Raw genomic sequence first — 19360 nt, forward strand, 5'->3', positions numbered from 1 at the left:
GAGGTACAATAGGTGGGGAGGGATGAGTGCATAAAGGAATCATGGAGAAGGCAGTTCCTGTGGAAGGTCAAGAGGGAAGAAAAAGGAAAAATATGATTGGTGGTGGGATCCTTTATTAAGTGCTTCAAATTCTGGCAGATAATGTGCTGCAGGCAGAAGCTGGTGAGGATGAGGGGGATTCAATGCTTGTTGTGTCTGGGGCAGAGGGGGCCAAGGCGGATGAGCGGGAGATGTCAGTAGGGGCTGAGAATGATGGTGCTGAGAGGAAGCCACATTTGTGGAAGAAGGCAGACATTTTGGAAGACCTCATCTTGGGAATAGATGTGGTGGAGATGGAGAAATTGAGAGACGGGGATTGAATCCTTGGAGGGGACAGGGTGTGAGGAAGTGTAGTTCAGATAGTTGTGGGAGTGGAAGGTTTGTAGTACATGTCAGTGGCCAGCTTGTCTCCCAAGATGGAGACAGAGATCCAGGAAGGGGAGAGCGTTGACAGAGATGGACTGGGTGAGTTTGAGATCAGGGTGGAAGTTATCCGTGAAGTGGAAGAAGTTGATAAGTTCGTCATGGGTGCATAAGGCAGCCCCGATGTAGTCGTCGATATAGCGGAGGAAGAGTTGAGGGGTCTTGCTTGTGTAGGCTTGCAGCATGGATTGCTCCACAAAGCACACAACCAGGCAGGCATAGCTGGGTCCCATGCGGGTACATCAGCCATGATAAAAATGTCAGTCTTATAACCATATAACAGTTTATGGCTTGGAAACAGGCCATCTTGTCCCTACAAGTCCACACCGGTTTACTCAAACAACTCCACTAGCTCCCCCCGCCTATTCTCCACCCATAATCCTCCAACCCCCTCTTATCCATTTATATATCCAGCCTCCTCTTAAATGAAAGAATTGACTCTGCCTCAACTATTTCCTCCGGAAGATTATTCCATTCGGCCACCACTCTCTGAATGAAGAAACATCCTCTAATGTTTCTCCTAAAATTTTGCCCCCTTACCCTCAACTTGTGTCCTCTTGTTTCCACCTCCCCTGCTCTCAGGGGGAAGAGTCTACTTGCATCTAATCTATCTATTCCCTTCATAATTTTAAACACCTCTATCAAATCCCCTCTCAACTGTCTACGTTCCAATGAATAATGTCCTAACCTCTTCAATCTTTCTCTGTTCTCTAGGTATTTTAAGCCAGGCAACATCCTAGTAAATCTTCTCTGTACCCTCTCCACCTTATCTATATCCTTCCTATAATTTGGAAGGGGGGGGGGGTACTGCACTCTCAGGAAAAGCCACCTTTTAGGCAAATTATCAAGTGCGTATTACGCATTCTGCTTGCTGGAAAAAAAATAACGGTGTCTTGGCGAACATTATCCCCTCAACCAGCATCTTCATTGGCCATTTTTCTCATTTATTATTTTATTGGACCTGTTAAGAGTATATTTGCTGTATCATTTCCTTCATTATAACAGTGAACATCTTTCACTGGTTGTACAGTATTCTGTGACATCCTGTGGTTATGAAAGGCACTTATAAATACAAATATCCCCCTTCATTTTCCATGTCTGTTGCAGTTTGATTTAAATTCAGACACCATATTTGTTCTAGAATAATGACTTAACTGTAGAATCCCATTATTTCCTTCAGTTTTCACTTTATAAACTTTTTAAACTGGAACTTTAATGTATAAGCCATTTTGACCCATGGCTGGCAGCTCCTAATCACCAACTAATTCTATTTTATTTGGGTGTAAAATAAATCAACATGCCGGCATGTTCTGAACTAACCTGGTAGTGTACCCATTCTCTAATGCAATTCTTTAATTTAGAAACGCATTCTTTCCCTTATCTATAAATAAAACATTCCAGTTCCTTCAGCCTACTATCAGAGAATGTCACAACATGTTGTGGAACTATGGTATAAAATGCTAAAGCTCCAACTTAGCAAGAACATGCCTTGGAAGACTGGTCAACACACACAAATAAATATATACATTAGATATATAAACACAGAAAGTTATGATCATTCTAAATTTTAAACCACTTTTAAAGAAGTTTACACAGAATCACCCCTTTATAGGCAAATTTATACATAAAAACATAACATTAAGACCTGACTTTAATATATTAATTTAGACATACAGCACGGTAACAGGCACTTCCAGCCCATGAGCCCGTGCTCCCCAAATACACCAATTAACCGGAGGAAACTGGTGCACCCAGAGGAAACCCATACAGACATGGGGAGAGCATACAAACTCCTTACAGACAGCATCAGATTTGAACTCAGGTCGCTAGTGCTGCACTAACCGCTATGCTAACCATGGCACCCTATTCAGTTGTTGGAATCTCAACCAAAATAAACAGCTGGTGGGATTGAGTGTTTGAGCAGGGAGAAGGAATGAAATCAATGAGGAAAAAAATAAAATAAAATCCTTGACGAAAAAGGACACAGGATCAGAGGATATAGAATCCTTGTGGGTAGAGTTGAGAAATTGCAAAAGTAAAAAGACCGATGTGAGTTACATGGTTTAGATACAAATTACTATAGGAGTTAGAGAGGGCTTATAAAAAAGGCATGGGAGACTTCAATATGCAGATAGGATCCTTTTGATTCCATCATCTTGTATCGCAAGCCTATCCAGTCACTCCTTATAACTCAAAACCTCTTGTCCCTACAACATTCTTGTGAACTTTTTCTATTCCTCTTTAGCTTAATTACATTCTTCTTACAGCATGGTAACCGTAACTACAGACTACACTCTATCTTGGATAGACCCATGAACATGGCTCCTATTTACAGTTAGAAATGTTCCAAAGGAAACAAGCATGCATGACATTCTACATGTTGTAAGTTCATACTAACACAACCTCTTCTTCTCCCATTGGATTCTGAGCTACTGATAATTTGGTATAGATACCATCTTAACGACATCCTTTCTATAGTTATGGTGACCAATTGCACACAATACTCCAAGTGGAGTCTCACATGTATCTTGAACAGTTGGGACATGACATCCCAAATCTTGTACTCAATCCACCGACTGACAAAGGAAACATACCAAATAGCTCCTTCACCACCATGCCTACCTATGTTGCCAGTTTCAGGGAACAATGGACTTATACTCTTAAGTCTCTCTGATCTACAACACTTTCCAGGGCCATGTCATATGCATTTCGCACTGGCCGCATTAAATTCCCATCTGCCAATCCTCGCCCCACTTCCCGGTAGATCTGGATTTAAATCCTGTTCTCATCTCAGGTCATCTTTATTTTCTTCTTTATCACCAATTTTGGTGCCATTTGTAAAATTGACCAACGATGCCAACTTTAATCTTATCCCAATCATCGAAATAGTGACAAACAACAATGGACCCTGCAGCACACCACTGGCCGTAGGTCTCCAATATGAATAGAAACTCTCCATTTATCACACTGACTTCCACCACCAAACCAGTTAGGAATCCAATTGCATAGCTCACCCTGGATCCTTCATGATCTAACCTTCTGGACCAGCCTACCTCATCAAAGCCTCTGCTAAAGTCCATGTTGACACTGCCTACTGTCTTGGCTCATCAATCCTCTTGATTTTCTCTTCAAAAAAACAATTGAATTTGTGAGACATCATTTCCCTTGACTTATCCTTAATCAGTCCTTGCCTTTCCATATGCAGATAGATCCTGTCCCTTAGAATCCCTTCCATTAACAGTTCCACTTCTGATGTTCAACTCATATCCTGTGGTTCCCTGGCTTATCCTTGTCCTTAAATAAAAGGACAACATTAGCTACCCTTCAAACTTCTGGTAGTTCACCCAAGGCTAATAACGAAGCAACTATTTCTGCAAGCACCCAGCGTTTTCTCCCCTAGCTTCACACTAAGGCCCTAGGACACACTTGATCGGCACCCAGGGATTTATCCACCTTGGAGTGGTTTACGATCACTAGCTCCTTCTCTTTTGTAATGTTTCAAAACATTTTCCTTCTCTTCCCTTGCCTTCCACAACTTTCTCCACTGATGATAGTAGAAGCCAAATGCTATTCTCAGCGTCAGGAATCAGAGCGTGTACAGTATAGCTAAACAGGGATGACAATTAACATTATAGTACAAATTTAAACCAAATAAAAATCTTAGACACTCCAGATTTTAACTTACCAAATAATTTTCATCCTGAAAAGCATAGTGCAATGTGGTAATCCACTGGTTATCTCCATTAACCAGCACATCTCGCTCTTCTCGAAAGCAGGCGGTCTGGTTTTTAAAAAAATCCAGAATCAGATTACACCACGAACAGCAATAGGTCATGTACAATCAAAGAAATTGCAATAATATTTAATAGAGCACAGAAACAGGTCCTGCCCGACCCCTCTCTTGTCCATGCTGAACATCAAGTATCTATCAATACCAATCCAATTTACCAACCCTTGGCCCACAGGCTTGCATGCATTGGCAATTCAAGTACTTGCCTAATACTGCCTGCAGTGTATTCCAGATTCCAACCTTCTTGGGTGAAAAAGCTCTTCCTTCACCGCTTACATATAGTCCACACCCTCTAATTTTAGATATCTGTGGTACTAACTACTCTGTGTTCTTCAGAATTTTGTTTTAAGATTTAAGACGCTGCTTTCAAGTGAAGGTGCAGTATTAAATATTTAGTAAGCCCCTTGATACAAAAAAAAGGGGGCATTTCAAAAATTAGGCTAAATCATGATGGGGTGTTTTTTATATAAAAAAATGAAGCTCAAACATAGCTCATAGCTAAGCTTAGTCTCAAGATTGAAGGCACTTAAGTTGTTGCCTCACAACAATCTACCAATTCCTCTCAGATTCTTAGTTCGACACAAACAGAAGCAGAAGAAAACTATTCAACCCCTCATGACCACTTGCCATTCAATGAAATGTGGGCACTTCCTCACATTCATCCAAGATTTTTTGATTGCTTTAATATCAAAAAAATCTATCTCAGAATATAACAGCAGGACATCCTTAGGTTGTTAACAAAAATTCACATGCTTACTTCAGGGCCATGATGTAAGAAACAAATGGCTGTGGGGCGAAGAATGTTCTACAAGATACAGTATTAAATACTATATAACATTCGTCTAATTAAGTATGATAACATGACAGAGGTCCTCATGACACATGAAAGTCAAAAGCATCGAACAACTAGTAAGTCTGTAGATTTGGATTATGTTGATTTGAAGGCAAGGGGGGAAAAAAAACATTAAAAACAGGCAAATCTGTCAGAAGGGGTTGCATCAAAAGGGAATTTAATGAGAGCCGGTTTAGGTTTAAAAAGGAGACAAATGATGTGGACAACAAGGTAGGTGAGGTTAGAACTAAAAGAAGCAGCAAATAAAAATGTAAAAAAATTTAAAAATCTTGGTGACTGGGATTGATTTACGATAATAACATTCAACAACAATGGAGCTTAGAAGATCTACAAAATTAGTGAATATAAAGAAACAAGCAGAGGATGACAAAAACAACACAAAAGCCATAAATACAAAAAAAAGGTTGTCAAAAATAATGGAAGAAAAGAAAAATGAAAGGCATGTCAGATGACACCACGGTGGTGGGGTTGATCACAGGGGGAGATGAGTCTGCCTACAGGAATGAAATCCTGAATCTGACCGAGTGGTGCCGGGCTCGTAACCTGATCCTAAACACCACAAAAACAAAGGAAATCATTCTGGAAGCACAGGTCTGACCCGCTCCCCCTCTACATAGATGGTGACTGTGTGACGAGGGTCCACAGCCTCACCCTCCTGGGCATCAATATCTCAGACGACCTCTCCTGGACAGTAAACACTTCAGCAGTCATCAAAAAGGCCCAGAGGCGCCTGTACTTCCTGAGAATGCTCAAAAAGAGCAAGGTGGGTCAGAAGCTGCTGGATACCTTCTACAGTTCCACCAGACAGAGCATCCTGCTGTACTGCAGCACAGTATGGTTCTCCCATTGCACTGAAGAAGAGCGGCAAAGACTTCAACGGGTGGTGAGGGCAGCAGAAAAGATCATTGGATGTCCCCTACCCTCCCTGAAGGATCTCAACACCTCTCGTTGCCTCAGTAGAGCACAAGCAATAATAAAGGATCCCACCCACCCTGCCCTGCATCTGTTTGACCTACTACCCTCTGGCAGACGCTACAGGTCAATCAAGACAAGAACAAACAGACTCAGAAACAGCTTTTTCCCCCAGGCTGTCACTACACTGAACACACATATCCACAAATTCCCCTCTCTGTCCTCCACATCTATTATACATACAGCCGACACCCCCCCCCCCCTCCATTCACATAAAGGACATATATGGCACTGTAAATTAAATTTTTTATTTAACTTCTGTGGTGCTGCCTGTGGTTGCGTCGCTGCATTGGTAACCTTGTACTGCTGTCATAAATCTCGTTGTATAACTTGTACAATGACAATAAAAAGCTATTTGATTTTGATTTGATTTGATCTGTGTTATAGGAGACCACTGAATGCCATTTCCAATCTTTCCATCCAACCCTAGCCATTCAATAGTATAGGAATCACCAGGTGTTTACCAATATAAATATCCTGAAAATCACGGGGGCACACCACATAAACCCTGTGGCATTGTGAGCAGGTTGGAGGCTTGTTTATTGCACTTTCTGAATCCTCAAACCTTTTCCACAGTCTGCAGGGCACATCAGAAGTATAATGGAATGTTTTACAATAGTTTACACTTGCTTGAATGAGTGCAGATTTCACAGCACCATGCTGGACTGAGTAAACCATTTAAAATGCATCTAATTAATATAATATTGGCATTCATATCTAGAGGAATAGAATACAAGCGCAGGGATGTGATGCTGAGGCTTTATAAGGCACTGGTAAGGCCTCACTTGGAGCACAGGAACGACACGCCTCATATTGCGAATGTTGAAAGAGTGACGGAATTATGATTAATCTTTAGATATTATATATGTTGTCTTAGTAAAGTTAGTGTGGGTTGGATTCAGGGGCACACTTACACAGAAGGCAAGCCATTTGCAGAGACAAAACCTGCTAATTCTGCAGCTGAAGCAAAAAGATGAAAAGCTTTATGATGGTTCTTGAGCTACTGATAACAATAAAGTGTTTGCTTCATTAAAAACTGAAGTATTTGCGTGCTCAAGAAGAACTACTGGTCGAAAGGCAGGCCAACTGTTGATTACACACAAGTTCAGAAATTAAATTTCAAACGGAGCAGCCATTTTGATTCTGGGTCTAAAGGACGAGGTCATTTGCTTTTTGCATATAGAAGTGAATTAACTTTGAAAGACAAGCTCAGAATCTGTTGGCTTTATGATTCATACTTTTGAAGAAGCCATTACAAACTTCAAAGACAGAAATGATGTCTCATGTCGTGTGATGAGACATTTAGGAGAAACATATTACTAAACGAAAGGCATTTTGAAACCAGAAGATGCCTGGCCATCCTGTTGGTAACACAAGATTGAAGGGGCTTGACCATTCTGTAAGTAAGACAGGATCAAAATACAGTAACCATAAAAGGTACTGTTACATGTTTCTCCTGGTCAAAGAAGAACACAGGATAAATGGCTTTTCAAGGAGGAAGACACCTTCTGACTGTCTCTTTCAGATAAAGAGGGCAGTTGGGAAAAATTAGGATCGTCTATGACCCTGCCTAGATCTAGTAATGTAAAGATTCTAATTCGACAAGGGAATATGTATAAATTTATTTCTCAAATGTATTACATATTCCAAAGTGAGGATCCAAAGCTGGGCTTATACAGGTCAAGGGAGAGATGGGAGTCAGACTTGGGCACAACGATCAATGAAGAGTGGTGGTAAGACCTGTGTCTGGACAGTGTGACTGGGGTCATTAATACCAGATGCCAGGTTTTTTGTGCAATCCAACTTCTTGCATCAGCTGAACCTCACACCGCAATACTTCCATCAATCAAAGCCGTAAATTTCAGAAATGTGCATTAAGTGTAGTGTAGCGATTGGAATTTTTGTCCATTTGACCTGGCTATGTACAAAGGTGACAGAAAGATGGTTTCTGTCATCAAGCATCTGGTAGCATTACCATCACTGCCAGGGAGGTGCCAAATCTCAGGACAAGAAAAAAACTCCAGAGGATTGTTAACTCGCCCTGCGACATCACAGGCACCAGACTTCACTCCATCGAAGACACAAAGGGCCCAACACCAAGGCTTCACTCTGCTACCGTCGGGGAAAAGGTACAGGAGCCTAAAGATGAGCACTCAACAGGACAAGGACAGCTTCCTCCCCGCTGCCATCAGATTCCTGAATAATCAATGAATAAAGACACTGGCAGTTTTCATGCACTATTTAATTTTTTTATATTTTTTGTTGTAAGATGGTTCATAATATGAACGTTTGCACCGTGATGCTGCCACAAAACACCAAAATTTCATGACTTGTTCATTCCAATAAATTCTGATTCTATTTCACATTAGGTTGCATACTATGAAAATACCATGCTCCCAAAACAAATACAGTACTTCATGGATTAGTGAAATAACATTATATACATAAAATGAAGTAATCAAAAGTATCTAAGAAGTCTTTTAAGATGGACAGTGAAAGGGAAAACAACAGCCCTTGGAAGAAAAGAAATGCTTGCTATCCTGTAACAATTAAAATCAGAGTAAAATTGTATTTTTTTAAAAATTTTGATATACAGCATGGTAACAGGTACACATTCAACTCACAAGTCTGAACAGATGGGAAGAGGCAGGAAAGATGAGGGCAGAGGGGAGTGAGGGGCAAGCCAAGGCAAGTGAGGCAGACTACAACGTGAGTGGAAACCAGGTTGAAGGTTGAATCTAAGCCATTCACCAGGATCCTAGCATCAAGGGTTTTACAGCAGGCCAGGAAGAACATGAAATCAATTTATTTGCCGATGAAGTATTAATATATCTGATAAATCCAGCAAAGGTTGTCCAAACTGCGCTCTACTCTGGAGGACTATGGGGATATTTCCGGCTACAAGGCTAATTGGGACAAGAGCGAAACCATGCTACTAAAACTAAGGGGAACTACAGTCAACATGAAGAAAATAGTTTTTTTAAAGTTGTCACAAAACAGGATCAAATATCTAGGAGTCAAAATAGACAATAACTTGAATAATTTATATAAATTAAATTATACCCTCTTGCTTGAAAGAATTGAGGAGGACTTAAATAGGTGGATGTCACTGCCCATAACCTTAGTGGGCAGGGTCAACTGTGTTAAAATGAATGTGCTGCCGAGACTGCAGAACATCTTCAAGACACTGCCCTAGGGATTATTACAAAATTTGCTCTCACGAATTAGAATATTTCTATGGAATGGAAAGGTAGCCAGGATCTCTATGGAAAAATTGACCTGGGCAGATTATGAATGCTAGACTTCAAGAAGTACTACTGGGCAGCCCAGTCGAGATACATTGCCTCACTCTTTCGGGGAGGGGGGAGTGTATCATCCTGAGCACAAATTGATCTACATAGGGTAGGTGAGAAGGCAGCAGAGGACTTTATTTATAAATGGAATGCTAAATTGTTATCTGGGAAAACAGACAGCCCTATACTAAAACAAATTATCCACATTTGGAATAACAGGTGGAACTAGCTCAAGTCCTAGGAAAAATTATAGGCAAAGAATTCCCACAGGATCCCGAGTTGTTCCTGTTGGGAAACATAATGGACATAAAAATTACAATGAAACTGTCCAAATTCCAAATCCAATTCGTAATGATCACATCGGCAGTGGTCAGGAAGTGTATAACGGTTACCTGGAAATCTGACTCCTGCCTGAGCATTGTGTGCTGGAACACAGAAATGCAAAGCTGTGTTCCCCTGGAGAAAATTACTTACAACTTAAGAAAAAAATATGACATTTATAAAAAAATTTGGCAACCATTCTTCAATTCCATAGGAGCACACTATAGTGTGGACCATCATGCCTCACTGCCCTACCTTCCCCTTCTACTCCTCAGTCGGTTGAGGGGATATATGGGAAAAGGTTGTCACTGTCATGTGACAGCACTGCCCCCTATCTAGTTGGAGGACACACCAGCTGCCAATCAAGGTTTGGTTCCGCCCAACCCATTAATGAACATCTTGCTGTTGGTCACGTATAAATTATCTGGACTGCACTGCCCAGCCTGCCTGTACTTGGCCTTGGGCCAATGGCTGTTGCATTTAGATTAACCCTCCTGCCACTAAGCTATTGGCCCCCTAGTAAATGATGTGGGCTTGTCCCTCCAGCATTATAAAGGTGCCATGTGCTCTTTGTTCTCCCTCTTTGCCAGCTTGGGACCACCCTGCTTTACTCCAGGCCTAGAAATGTGGAAGGGTGCTGGAGAAACTGTTGGTAAGATGTGAACCGTTAAAAGGGCTGGGAGCATTTAATTAGTGTCCCTTGTAGCATAGAGCTGAGCCTGCACTGAGTCAAGCCTGCACTGAGTTGAGGGGGAGGGGGAGGGGGAGGGGGGGGTGGGGCATCGTAGTGATTTTTCCCTGATCATTGTATGGACCAGTTCATTGTGTGTGTGTGTGTGTGTGTGTGTGTGTGTGTGTGTGTGTGTGTGTGTGTGTGTGTGTGTGTGTGTGTGTGTGTGTGTGTGTGTGTGTGTGTGTGTGTGTGTTTGCGCCGCTTGTGCTCTGCATCAGTTGCCATTTTCCCACACTTGCCTTCTGTAAATAAAATCCTTCCCTACATCAAAACTAAGTTCAGAGTCCTTGCCTTTGAGACCTACCAAACCTGTTTCCTCACTCACAACAGGGGGGGGGGATCCCATCCCATCCCATCCCATCCCAACCAAGTAAAGTCAATAAAAGAAAGCAGATTGTACTTTGGCCGCCACGCCAACCCACAAAACTCTGTTGTGAGGGATGGGGACAGAAAGAGCTTGAACTCTGCAGAAAACTTTGTATAGAATTGATTATTGTAAATTTCAAGTGTTAACTTTGACACTGACAATGTTGATAATTGAGTTTAAGTTTGGAAAATTATTAATAAAATATTTAAAAAGGTTGAATCTAAGACTGAGGACAGCTGAAGACCAAGGATTGAGTGGAGGCCAAGGGAGTAGGCAAGATGGAAGTTGAGGAGAGGTGGAGGTGGCGAATGATGGCAAATGAGACCCAGGGAGAGTGGAGGTGGTTGGAGACCAATAGATAAGGACACAGAAGGCCAATGCATTAGCACATAGGGAAGTTTATGAAAGAGGATGAAAGGAGGCAAAAAGGGGGAATATATGGGAGCACATTGCAAGAGTGGGCAGGGGAGGAAATTAGATGAGCAAGCACTTAGGGTTGGGGAGGAAAGGAGGGAAAGAAGGAAAAGGGTGGAAGACAACAGTATGGGAAGAAGACAAATCACCTTTTAGTTATATCTGATTTTTTTTCTGTTTTATGGAAAATAACTTAATGACTCGTAGCATGTCACATCAGAACAAATTGGTTAGAGCATGTCTGGAGTGTGTTTATTTCCTTTTTCATACTTTTTGATGAAGTGACTGCAATTTTTAATTGATGATAAATTGATGCCCGGGTAATGTGAAAGATTCCCCCAAATTTTAAATAATTACAGAGTAATGTAATGAAGTTTCAAGATAGCACGATTAACTGATAAGTAAATCCATTTCTGTTGGTTGGTAAATCCCAGAGTAGGAGATGTGGTACACAAGCCAGAAGTGAATAATGTACACAAAAGTTAGAGAAATTTTTCTCAAGTGGCAAATAACCATGAAGTCAACTGTGCTATTTATGTCTGAGATGGATTTTCCATTCATTAATGACATCCAAAGTTATGGAGAGACTTTTAGATACCACTTTACCTAGAGTGTACCAGAAATTTGGAATTCACTTTCTGAGGGGATGATGGAGGGAGGTCCTCTCGCAACATGGCATAAACGTGTACACCATATGGAAATAAATAGGATTAGTAAAGAGCAAACAAAAATGATGGACAAATTCAGAAGACCAGACAGAATCCATGAAGGAAAATAGACTGTTGATATTTTAGATCAAAACTCTGGTTCTGAATAGTATTTTATGTTTAGAAACTTACATTTTTGAAAAAAAAATACTACTTTATAGCCATTGCATCACTACACTGGGCTGGTGAAGACATTGAAGATTTATGGAGTATAATGTTGCTTGTTTTTATCTTGTCAATGAAAAGTAAAACTGCCTCAGAAGTACATTCATCCTTTCTATCGAATAACTGAATGGAAATTGAACTTTAAACTGCAACATCTTCTGCCAGCACCCAGTGTAATTATATATTTTATTTCAGCTTGGAAAGTATGTTTAAAATTGGGGCACAAATGGCAATGAAATTGGATTCCAAAACCTTTTCTTTGAATGTACCTCTGCTCGTTTCAGCATCTCCCATTTGTTGAGTATCTTCATGGCAAAAACCTTTTCAGCATTTTTTAACTTCACCACAGCAACCTGAAATACATATTAAAAAATAAGATGGTTACAAATTGCCAATATAATTGGAAATAGATTACCTAATTAAACAAATTTATAAATAGCATCTTTCAGGCTATATTCAGATCCAATCTAGTTAGCATAAAATTATTATCGACTTCTAATAAATGCTTACAACTCATTTCCTTTTGATGGAAGAAAGACAGATCAATTTATGTAGCATTTAGGGCCTTATAATGTCTGCAGGATATTTTTAAAAAACTACACAAGCCACAAATTATTTTAAAAGTTAATTTACTATTATGAACATAAGAAAGAAGAGCAGGAGTGCCATGTGGCTATTTGAGCCAACTCCACTGTTCATCATGACCATGGCTGATGTTCTACAATCATGATTCCTTGCTGTAGACATTTTCATTTCTGTAATAACTTGAAATCCACTTATCTCCACTATGAATGAGTTCAATGACAGCCTCTAGAACTCATTCCTCTTCCTCCACCTGAGGAAATTTCTTCTCATTTCAATTTTCAATGATCTACCACTTATTCTGAGGCAGTAGCCCTTATTCTATCTAGGCCCTAAAGACAGGGGAAATATCCTCTTTGCATTCAGAAGGACGAGACCTGTAAGATATTTCCAAGTTTCAACGAGCTCTTATTTTTCTAAAGTCCAATAAATATTGCCAGTCTACACAATCTTTCCTCACATAGCAAATCCAATATCCCAGGAAACCGTCTGATGAATCTGGTGTGCCATCATTATGGTAAATATATCCTTTTCCAACTAAGGAGAAATGAACAATACACAATCGTCCATAATACAATATCATCAAGACCTTGTTGTGTGTAGGAGTCACATGATGAAGTAGTGGTCGGTCGGAAAGAGTCAGCCCTCTCCAGAGAAAAGAATAAAAGTTGGGAAAAACCAAAGTTCAGCAAATAAAAAGTACAAGCAGGATAAAACAACCAAGAAGGACCAGGAGATGGCGCCGAAAAAAGAAAAAGCCAGAACGACCGATGAAGAAGAAGAGCAAAAAATACCAGAGAAGGAAGAAGACAGCCTTGCCTGTACACGGGAGCAGGGAGCCCCCGTGAAGAAGATCGTCCGGCCCCTGAAGCTGGTAAGTGCCCAGCAGGGCACCAACCTCCCTAGAGGCAGACTACAGAAATGGCTCTCGGAGCCTAATAAAGATGTGCAGTGCGCACATAAGAGAAGATGCCAACAGAAGGGGGGCCCCAGTGTCGGGACATCCATTAACGAGGCGCCCAGCGACAGGATGAACAAAAACGGGCGACAAGCAGCAGGACAACCGGCAACGGGACAGAATTGGCTTATCTGAAAGAGCTGAAGAGGAAACAGTGAGGAAAGAAGAGACACAGAGAAGAGGGAGAGAAGAGACACAGAAAAGGAAGAAGACCAAGATCTACATGGGAAGGAAGAAGGTAAAAGAGATAAACAGACTATAGACAGATACTTTTTTGAGGACCATATAAGGTCATTAAATGGAAAAAGCAGAAGACAAAATGTAGAGGGTTGTTAACTCGTCCTGCGACATCGCAGAGATAGGAAAAAGTAGAAGATCTGGAGGAACGAGAAACTGCTGTAGAAATGGAAATAAATAAACTAAGAGGAAAATTGAAAGAAAGAGACAGAGAAATCAAGGAGACACAAGATTTGTTATCACAGAAAATCGATATGCTGGAAAACTACAGTAGACGCAATAATATAAAAATAGTGGGCGTGAAAGAAGGCAAAGAAGGGACAAACATAAAGGAAATTATAAAAGATGGATTCTGAAGGTTTTAAGAGCGCCAGAATTACAAGAAGGAATAGAAATAGAAAGAGCACACAGAGCACTGGTACCAAAGCCACAACCGCACCAAAAGCCGAGATCCATTTTAATAAAACTATAAAGATACACAAGAGAAGAAATATTGGAGTGGGCAAAGAACAAAGTAAAAGAAAATAAACAGCCATTGGAATATAAGGAATAAAAAATATTTTTTTACCCAGACTTTTAAAGAAGCGGAAGGAGTTTAATACGGCAAAAACAACATAGTGGAAGAAAGGCTACAATTTTGTGCTGCAACATCCAGCAGAACTTAAGATTTTCATCCCTGGGGAACAGAATAGATTGTTCTCAGGCCCAAAGGTGGCCCAAGGTGCCGGTCAGGAAACGAGATGCAGAGGAGTATTAAAAAAGACTGATAAGCATATGTATAAAAATAAGTAGTAAAAAAAAAAAGACAATGTAAATACAGAGGTTTAAAGTGGAAAAAGAGAAGGGAAAGGGAGGAAAAAAAAGGAAGAGCTTTGTTATATGTATAGAAAATGAATAGTGTTTCTCTGGGAGGGGGGCTGGGGAGGGGGGAAAACTGTCACTGTGAAATCTGTTGATACTTGCGATTATTATCGCAAACCAAATGGAAATGGGAGTTGTGGTTGTCCAGCAAGGCATTAAGGACAATCCAAAACAGGGGGGCTTAATGTTATTTTGGTTAAAAGTATATTTTGTGTCATTTGTTGGGGGATTTTAGGGTTATTTTATGTTCTAATCAAGTTGTCGTGCACTGAAAAAAGCAAGGAAAATTTAAAGAATAATAATGGAAGAAAGGAGATGGAGGGGCCGAGGAGGCAAGAGAGAAAACAAAGGTATAAGATGTTATTAACATTAACATTATAAACATTAATGGAATGCACGACCAAATTAAAAGAAAAAGGCGACTAACATTACTCAAAAAGAACAGAATAGATATAGCATTTGTGCAAGAAACGCATCTAACCGAGGCAGAGCGTCGCACAAAGGAATAAAAGGCCAATCAATGGTGGCGGTTATGCTAGATGCAGAAAAAGCCTTTGACAGGGTAGAGTGGAACTACTTATTCAATGTATCACAGAAATTTAAACTCCGGGAAAATATATTAATTGGATCATGGCATTATATAACAGGCAGTTGGCAAATGTAGTGGTAAATGGATATGTATCAAATCATTTTAAATTGAGCAGATCAACTAGGCAGGGATGCCCACTGTCCCCCTCATTGTTCGCTTTGGGAATAGAACCATTGGCAGAGCTGAAAAGAAAGGAAAATAAAATAAAAGGGATAAAAATAAAGGAGGAAGAATACAAAATTAGCCTATTTGCGGACGACATCATAGTTTATTTAACAGAGATCAATAAAAGAGCTAGACATGAAACTGAAGGAGTATGGAGAAATATCTGGGTATAAGGTTAACACAAAAAAAAGCGAAGTGATGCCAATGAGTAATATGGATTATAGAGAACTCAAAAAAGAATCTCCATTTAAATGGCAATCACAAGCGATATGCTACCTTGGTATCAGGATAAACAATAACCTAAATCATTTGTACATATTATATTATCAGCCATTAGTAAGGAAAATACAAGAAGATTTGGAAAATTGTAAAGAGTTGCCATTAACGTTGATAGGGAGGGTGAACTGCATTAAAATGAACATATTTCCACGGATACAACACTTACTTCAAAGATTACCAATTCCCTTCACAGAGAAATTCTTTGTAGGACTAAGGAGAATAATAAGGAAGTTCTTATGGAAGGAGAAAAAAATCAAGAGTAGCGCTAGATAAACTAACAGAGAGATATAAGCAGGCAGGGTTACAGTTACCAAACTTTAAAAACTATTACAGAGCAGCACAGTTAAGGTATTTATCAGATTTTTATCAGATGGGAGGAAAACGGGATTAGACTAGGATACAACTAGATTAATTAGGAGAAAAGGTACTGGAGATTATAATTTACAAATGGGATGAAAAGCTGGTGCAATACAATAATTCACCAGTACTGCATCACATACTTAAAATATGAAAAAAATTATCAAATACCAAAAATGCTATTGACACAAAACCCACTAATCCCTTTTACAATATATAACTTATTTTTTAGAGAATAGGAGAGAAAAGGAATCAAGATAATAGAAAATTGCTTTTTGGGAAATAATTTATTAACATTTGAACAATTGAACAATTGAAAGACAAATACGGAATAACACACGGTACAATGTTCGCATATTATCAGTTGAAAGCTTATTTAAAGCACAAATTGGGAAACAGCTTGACAATACCAGAAGGAAGCACTATGAATATATAATTACAGATACAATGATAATAAAAAAATTTATAACAAACATATACATTAAATTGCAATGCAAAGAAGTGGACGAAACAAGGTATAAACCTAAGCAAAGCTTGGAAAAAGATTTAAACATAAAGATAGAAAATGAAACAAGGGAAGAGCTATGTACAGGAACTATGAGGAATACAATAAATACAAGATTACGCATGATACAATATAATTGGTTACACAGACTATATATCACCCCTCAGAAATGGAAAGAGTGGAACCCAACAATATCAGATAGATGCTTTTGCTGTAAACAAGAAATTGGAACAACAATACATGCAATTTGGGCATATATTGAAGTGAAAACTTTCTGGGAAGAACTAACTCAGATCTTAAGCAAAATTACAAAGAATAACATATCCAAAAAAACCAGAAATTATTCTGTTAAATAATATAAGAGACAAAGAATTAGGTCTCAAATTAGATCAAGCCCAAAATAGATTTATTATGATAGCCCTAGCAGTAGCAAAAAAGTGCATAATGACAACCTGGAAAATGGAAGAGAACCTCAAAATACAACAATGGTATATAGAAATGAATAAGTGTATTCCTGATGGAATAAATGCTTAAAGAAATCTCTTGGTGCCTGCCACATTGACCACCGCCAGTGGGCTGATATCGCCTCCAACCGTGCATCTTGCCACCTCACAGTTCGGCGGGCAGCAACCTCCTTTGAAGGAGACCGCAGAGCCCACCTCACTGACAAAAGACAAAGGAGGAAAAATCCAACACCCAACCCCAACCAACCAATTTTCCCTTGCAACCGTGTCTGCCTATCCCGCATCGGACTTGTCAGTCACCAATGAGCCTGCAGCTGACGTGGACATTACCCGTCCATAAATCTTCGTCCACGAAGCAAAGCCAAAGAAAGAAGTGTATTCCATTATTTTAAAAATTATGTATAACCTAAAAGACATTGTTTTTTTTAAAGCTTCACACTGTTTATTTTTTATTTTTATTTTTCACACTATAAACCACATTGATCAAGATACATACATTTTTCTTTTCAAATATATACAATGTCGTTTTCTCCCCCCCCTCCTTCTTCCCATCCCACCCTCCCTACCTCCCCTCTCATTCATTTAAAGTTCAGAATCTAAGATACATTAAACCCGTCAAACAATCTTGTCACTCAATAAAAATAAACAAGAAATTCCACTGAGTCAATTCTATTCGTTTCCTTCTCCTTCTGTCCTTTTAGGTGGTAGATGTCCCCGGTAGGTTTTCTCTATTGTGTTTCATGTATGGCTCCCATATTTGTTCAAATATTCTAAGATTATTTCTTAAATTATGTTATTTTTTCTAATGGAATACATTTATTCATTTCTATATACCATTGTTGTATTCTCAAGTTATCTTCTAATTTCCAGGCTGACATAATACATTTTTTTGATACAGCTATGGCTATCTTAACAAATCTTTTTTGTGCACAATCCAAATCAAGTCCAAATTCTTTGTTTTTTATATTACTTAGGAGGAAGATCTTTGGGTTTTTTGGTATATTGCTTTTTGTGATTTTATTTAGTATCTGGTTTAGATCTTCCCAAAAATTTTTCACTTTCTCACATGTCCAGATTGCATGAATTGTTGTTCCCATTTCCTTTTTACAGCGAAAACATCTGTCATATACTGTTGGGTACCATTTATTTAACTTTTGAGGTGTAATGTATAGCCTGCGTATCCAGTTATATTGTATCATACGTAACCTCGTGTTTATTGTATTTCTCATAGTTCCAGAACATAACTTCTCCCATGTTTCCTTCTTTATCTTTATGTTTAAATCTTGTTCCCATTTTTGTTTAGTTTTACCATTTGTTTCCTCAATCTCCTTTTCTTGCAGTTTAATATACATATTTGTTATAAATTTTTTGATTATCATTGTGTCTGTAATTACATAATCAAAATTACTTCCCTCTGGTAACCTCAGACTGCTTCCCAATTTGTCCTTCAAGTAGGATTTCAGTTGATAGTATGCCAACACTGTATCGTGAGTTATATTATATTTATCCTTCATTTGTTCAAAGGATAATAATTTATTTCCTGAAAAGCAATTTTCTATTCTTTTGATCCCTTTTCTCTCCCATTCTCTAAAGGAAGGGTTATCTATTGTAAAAGGGATTAACTGATTTTGCGTCAGTATTAGTTTTGGTAATTTGTTTTATTCCTTTCTACATGAATCTTCTTCCAAATATTGAGCAGATGATGTAATACTGGAGAATTCCTATGTTGTACCAATTTTTCATCCCACTTGTATAATATATGTTCAGGTATCTTCTCCCCTATTTTATCTAGTACTAATCTAGTCCAATCTGGCTTTTCCCTTGTTTGATAAAAATCTGATAGGTATCTTAATTGTGCGGCTCTATAATAATTTTTAAAGTTTGGCAGTTGTAAGCCTTCTTGTTTATACCATTCTGTTAATTTATCTAGTGCTATCCTCGGTTTCCTCCCCTTTCCATAAAAATTTCCTTATTATTTTCTTTAACTCCTTGAAGAATTTCTCCGTCAAGTGTATTGGCAATGCCTGAAATAGGTATTGTATCCTTGGGAAAATATTCATTTTAATACAGTTTATCCTTCCTATTAGTGTTAGTGGTAAGTCTTTCCAATGCTCTAAGTTGTCCTGTAATTTTTTCATTAGTGGATAATAATTGAGTTTATATAGATGGCTGAGGTTTTTATTTATTTGTATACCTAGGTATCGTATTGCTTGCATTTGCCATCTGAATGGTGATTCTTCCTTAAATTTTGAGAAATCCGCATTATTCATTGGCATTGCTTCACTT

General features: G+C 39.0%; 1 protein-coding gene across 10 annotated transcripts in view; it reads right to left on the bottom strand.

Annotated features, from left to right (window-relative positions):
* The window catches only part of LOC138737196 (serine/threonine-protein kinase MRCK alpha-like), a 653014-nt gene that overhangs the window by 348919 nt on the left and 284735 nt on the right, over positions 1-19360 (bottom strand). For all 10 annotated transcript variants that reach the window (XM_069887840.1, XM_069887837.1, XM_069887843.1 and 7 more), the window contains exons 3-4: positions 12347-12430; positions 4148-4243 (exon numbers count right to left, since the gene is read on the bottom strand). In XM_069887840.1, the coding sequence (XP_069743941.1) occupies positions 4148-4243; positions 12347-12430 (180 nt within the window). The remainder of the gene's footprint in view (positions 1-4147; positions 4244-12346; positions 12431-19360) is intronic.

This window comes from Narcine bancroftii, chromosome 6 (genome assembly GCF_036971445.1).
Source record: "Narcine bancroftii isolate sNarBan1 chromosome 6, sNarBan1.hap1, whole genome shotgun sequence".
Lineage (NCBI taxonomy): Eukaryota > Metazoa > Chordata > Chondrichthyes > Torpediniformes > Narcinidae > Narcine > Narcine bancroftii.